The sequence below is a fragment of the Belonocnema kinseyi genome, chromosome 2 (assembly GCF_010883055.1).
Source record: "Belonocnema kinseyi isolate 2016_QV_RU_SX_M_011 chromosome 2, B_treatae_v1, whole genome shotgun sequence".
Taxonomy (NCBI): domain Eukaryota; kingdom Metazoa; phylum Arthropoda; class Insecta; order Hymenoptera; family Cynipidae; genus Belonocnema; species Belonocnema kinseyi.
Window position 1 is genome coordinate 80,835,120 of NC_046658.1, and position 5,300 is coordinate 80,840,419.

The 5,300-nt window shown below is 28.9% G+C and overlaps 1 protein-coding gene across 1 annotated transcript in view; it reads right to left on the bottom strand.

The window, feature by feature from the left end:
• Positions 1-2,168: 2,168 nt before the first annotated feature.
• LOC117182738 (rhodopsin-like) overlaps positions 2,169-5,300 on the bottom strand; it is a 51,458-nt gene continuing 48,326 nt past the window's right edge. Inside the window, exons 6-7 of the mRNA XM_033375843.1 lie at positions 4,621-4,736; positions 2,169-2,529 (exon numbers count right to left, since the gene is read on the bottom strand). Coding sequence (XP_033231734.1) covers positions 2,269-2,529; positions 4,621-4,736 — 377 coding nt within the window. The 3' untranslated portion in view covers positions 2,169-2,268. The remainder of the gene's footprint in view (positions 2,530-4,620; positions 4,737-5,300) is intronic.

A 5,300-nucleotide genomic window follows, 5' to 3' on the forward strand; every position in this document is an offset into this window, starting at 1 on the left:
AGCTGAAACCATTCATGTTAAACAGTTGAGCAAGTTATATGCAATATATGCATAATTTATTTGAATATATCAAAGGAAGTAGGTCTGTTAAAACTAAAGTAAAGAAAATTAGAATTCAATTTTAAACTGGAAAATGTCATTTATTATTCTATAATATATTATGTTAAACTTTTATACATATTGATCTATCTTGTCACAAAATTCGAGTTTTAACTATTCCACGCAGAAATTTTAAGACCTAGTAAGTCGAAGTTTCTATTAGATCGATTTACTTTTTATTTCATTGTTTTTAACCCTTAATCATCTATATTAAAATATTAAAAATTGCATCACAATAAAATTTAGGAGAAAAATATTATATCATTATATTAAAACTGTCAATTTTTAATAAGTAATGTCATGAGAAATGTCTATTTTATCGTTTCTAAGCGCAATTGATATACAAATTTCATAATATAATATGTATTCTCCCAATCACAGTGGCGTTTAAATGTACAAAAACATAATAATATTTGATTTCATACAATGTTATTCAATTCATACCAGTCAAAATAGTTATTTTTAATTTTTTATAAATTCTTTTCAAATGGAAGTAGAATAAAATTGTTTAAACTTTGCATCTGTGGATTTTTAATGGAAATTTACGTATATTTTGAATGCCCCAAATGTTGCAGTAATAATGTGTTAAACATAACCGCAAGCATAAAATGCATAAACGTCTGTGTAAGGGGCGATGAAAAATCATCATTTTATATTCAATTTTGTTGTTAATGATCACGTGCGAAGAGCGAAATGTACATTCTTCCACGTATACACTAGGGTGATCCAAAAATGCATGGCAACATTTTTTTGCATGCTAGAGGGCAACGATCCTCCCATTTTTTTCCAAATACGAAAAAATTAAATTCTCTAATTTTTTAATTTTTATTTTAACAGCTGCCGGTTTTGACTTAAAGTTTCCCGTGTAAAATGCATGGGGAAAAATCACTTTTTTGAGTTTTTAGAATAATTTTTTCGGGTTTGCAAAAATGTAACGGATAAGTATGGGGGCCTACAGAGAATTATCCAACGAAGAATTTCATCTTTCAGACATGGATTTGACACCCCTAACACACCCCCAAGAGTACCTGAAAAAAACTGCCCTTGAAACAAAAAATGTTAATTCTTCATGAAATAAACCTTTTGAGCAATGTATTCTCGTCTTTTTGTACTTAAAATTATTAATATTGGTCTCGTGGGATATTTATGTCATTGGGTAATTAGTTTTTAATTATTTAAACAAATCGAATTTGTTTAAGTAATTTTTTTTCGAAAATTCGTTTCCCCCCCTAAAAATTATTACTATTAGTCTAGTGGAATATTTATTAACATTCTTTCATCAATTGTTTATTATTTAAACAAATGAAATTTGTCTAAACAATTTTTTTTAGAATTTTTTTTCATCAAAAATTATCAATATTGGTCTAGTGGAATATTTATTAACATTAGTTTATTAATTTTTAATTATTTAAACTGATGAAATTTGTTTAAATATTTTTTAAATAAAAATTATTAATATTTCTTCAGTGTTATATTTATCAACATTGTTTGATTAACTTCATTTTAACAAAATGTCTTCAAATAAAAATTATTACTTAAATATAACTGATAAATTAATTATTAATCAGTAATTAATTATTACTGATAAATATTCCACTAGACCCACAGTAATAATTTTTATTTTAAAAAATTCGAAACGAAATTATTCAAACAAATTTCATTTATTTCAATAATTGAAAATGAATGAACTAATGTTAATAAATATTCCACTAGAGCAATAGTGACAATTTTTAGGGAAAAAACGAATTTTCAAACAAAAATTATTCAAACAAATTACATTTCTTTACACAATTACAAATTAATAAACCAATGTTATTAAATATTACACTGGACAAACAGTAATAATTTTAAAGGGAGGGGGCAAATTTTCAAAAAAAAATATCAAAACAAATTTCAATTGTTCAGATAATTAATAATTAATTAACCAATGATAATAAATATGCCACTAGACCAATAGTAATAATTTTAAGTAAAAAAGTACAAGAATACAGTGCTCAAAAGGTCGATTTCATGAATAATTGACAGTTTTTGTTTGAAGGGTATCGTTGCCCTTAAAAAAAAAGCGTTTCTAAGCCACCCTAGTATACACATAAAACGCCAACACTCGGTCTTTCTTTACAAGGTCTTCTTTTTTTTAATTTTTATTTCTTATGGTAAATCGGAATGTCGTTATATTTCTTTTTCACACAATTCTTCATGAATTATCAATTCATTTTGGCGTTTCGAGACAGTTAATTCCGTGATACTTTCAGCTCTTCTTGTGCTCTCGGGTCTTGTGTTCTCAGCTCTTGATTTGCCCCTTATTCTGAAAACGCTCTTCACGGATTTTAAAAATTGAGTATTCAATCCCGCATAAATGATTGGATTGTAGCAAATAGAAGATTTTGCCAAAATTGCTGGCATCATCGAAACCTCAGGCGACAGTTTCATCTATAACAGTAATCGGTCATTTAATTCATTTCGTAACTGATATAATAATTTATAATAATCATGTATTATTATATATTATCATTATACACTAATAATTAATACAGATATAGAGTAATACTTAGGAATATAATATTAAACATGAACACGTACATTATTACACTCAGAGAAATCGCCTCTTGCGCTAAGAAGATTTTTTTGATACAAATAGAATCCAAAGTTAAATAAATTATCTTAGATATAAGATTAAAGAACTTCCATTTGTTTTAGAAAGTATCCTTTTGCAGTAAAAATGATCTATTTGCGACAAAATTCAACAAATTATGCAGCCAAATAACTCTTGTTTGCGTAAAAATATTTTCATATGTTTTTAAAACAAAACAGGTAACAGAGCGATGCTTCTGTTTCAAGACAACTTTTTCTCAAAGTGAAAATAAATTAAATTATAATATATGTAAACCAATTGCATACGACATCAAATAAAATATTATGATTATAAATAAAGCCTGCTCTTTTAAAATGATTTTTACTGCATAAATGAAATAAGCTTCCTTTCAAAGCAGAAAATCAACGATTCTCCAAAGTACACCAAAATCGATGTTCTATTCAGTTGTTACAAATTTGAGCCACACAGATTCGTTATGAAAATCTAGGGGAAATTCATCATTTAGAGACTGTTTTTTATCATTTAGAGCAAAGTGAAATATTGTCTTCAAACTGTCAGTCACCTGTCAAGATGATTTTGTCGAGTGTTATTTGGGTGAAACAAATGTTGATAAGCAGGTAAGTTATAATGATAATTACCTAACTTTTTATTTCCTCCCATTTATCAGTGAGTATTAGTGCCGTGAAATAAAAATTGTACTTGGCGTAGTATAATTTCCAAATCTTATGTTAGTTAAAACCGACATGACATTCAAACCACCTAAGCCGGGATGTAAAAACCAAGTCATGATTGTCTGCATCGAAATTGATGCCTGTGCGTTCGAAGAAATTTCTTCTAGATTTTCTGCATTTAGCGAAGTGAAGTTACCTGGTGTTTGTTGTTACTCTTACTTAATCAGCAAGAAGAATTCCTTAATGAAATAAATTTTTTAATTTTCTGGCCGTAAGTCTGCTGAATTAACTGCGGGATAAATATACTCTAACTCGTATAGGAGGTATTTACTTAACGGGTCCAATCTTGAAATTAAAGCAATATGTGAGGTTGTTTGTCATTTAAAACCATCGGAACTTTTCATCTTTGTGAATATTTGATCATAATTATGGGATTAAATTTTTACTATGAATCTTTGATAGAATGTACTAAAATATTATTTTATTATGATTGATAAATTGACATGATGCAGTGCTGCCAACCCTCAAAAGTGGTTATTTCACTGAATCAATAAGTAACCTTTCACTGATTGTCATTGACTCATTTCTAGCTAATTGAATCAGTGAAATTTCACTGACAAGCAGTTCAATTTCACTGAGTCAGACTTACAGTAAAGCAAAACTACCTAATTGTATATGTAGACGGTCATGACTTTTTGTATACATCCCGGATTTTGTTTAAATGTCGACGGCCATGAATAAGCTAAGATTTGTAAGCTGCATTAGGAAGTTATAGCTTTATTCTAAGTCACTAGTATGCGCTATCAAATGAAAGAAAGTTGAAAATTAGGGAAATATTATTCCAATTAGATTTCTTATTAACAATTATTCAGTCTAATGTCGCAAAGCGAATAATTGCTTTGACAGGTGTTCAGGTGGCTGACAGCGCGGTTCAGCTCTCCACAACTCTCAACATGAGTCAAAATTCAGTCTCAAAATGATACATTCCCCTAGATGCCCAGATGTGCAACTAAGTTCATAGGAATAAATATGAGACTGAAAATTCCCTGAAATTGTCATTGTGAAACCGTTTAAATTTGAGCTGCAACAAATTTAACACCAGCGTTTTTCTGTGAAGATATGCCAATAAAATATGCATTTTAAACTTTCTTATCTTGTTACCCAATACTCTATATTCCGAAAAGATAAGGATTGGTGGAGAAAATACAAATTTTTAAATCATATTTTGGTTTGGTATAATTTTGTATCGATACGGACATTGAAATACTGTGCTCCCAGAGATACAATTGCGTATGGTGTCCAAGCTATCAGAAATGCTGCAATCATGAGAGCCACCATTTTCGTGACTCTTTCTTCTTGCCTTCGTCTTGAACCTGAAATAATGAGATTTCACTGATAATAGTAAATTCATTTCCTGTATACCAGAATTTCAGGTGAGTGTAGCGATTTTGCTTAAACTTGGTTAAACTTTAGTGTTGGATGAGTAACAAGATTTTGAATTTTGAGACCCAACTTTTTTTTAAACACCCTATCTTCCAAACAGCTGATTGAATTTTAATGATTTGGGCAACTGCAGCGTATAATTTTTAGGAATTTTTTATGAAATTCAAAACATAAGATTTCAAAAGATGCTCAAAATAATCGAGAAAAAAATTTCAATAAATTTTTTTGCAAAAAAGCTTACATGTTTTTTTTTGTATATAAATATTTCGCTTCCTTACAATTTTCTGCGTCAATGAGAAAAAAAATTATGGACACCCTTTATCTTTCGGCGATGATACGAGGGTAGTTCAATAAGTCCTTAGAATGAAGTATAAAAACAATTTTTTTTGGGCACATTTTTTTTATTTTTCAACATAATCTCCTTGGAGCTCTATACACTTGGTCAATCGCTTTTCAAGTTTTTTTAATCCTTCAGAAAAGTGCGTTTTCGGAAG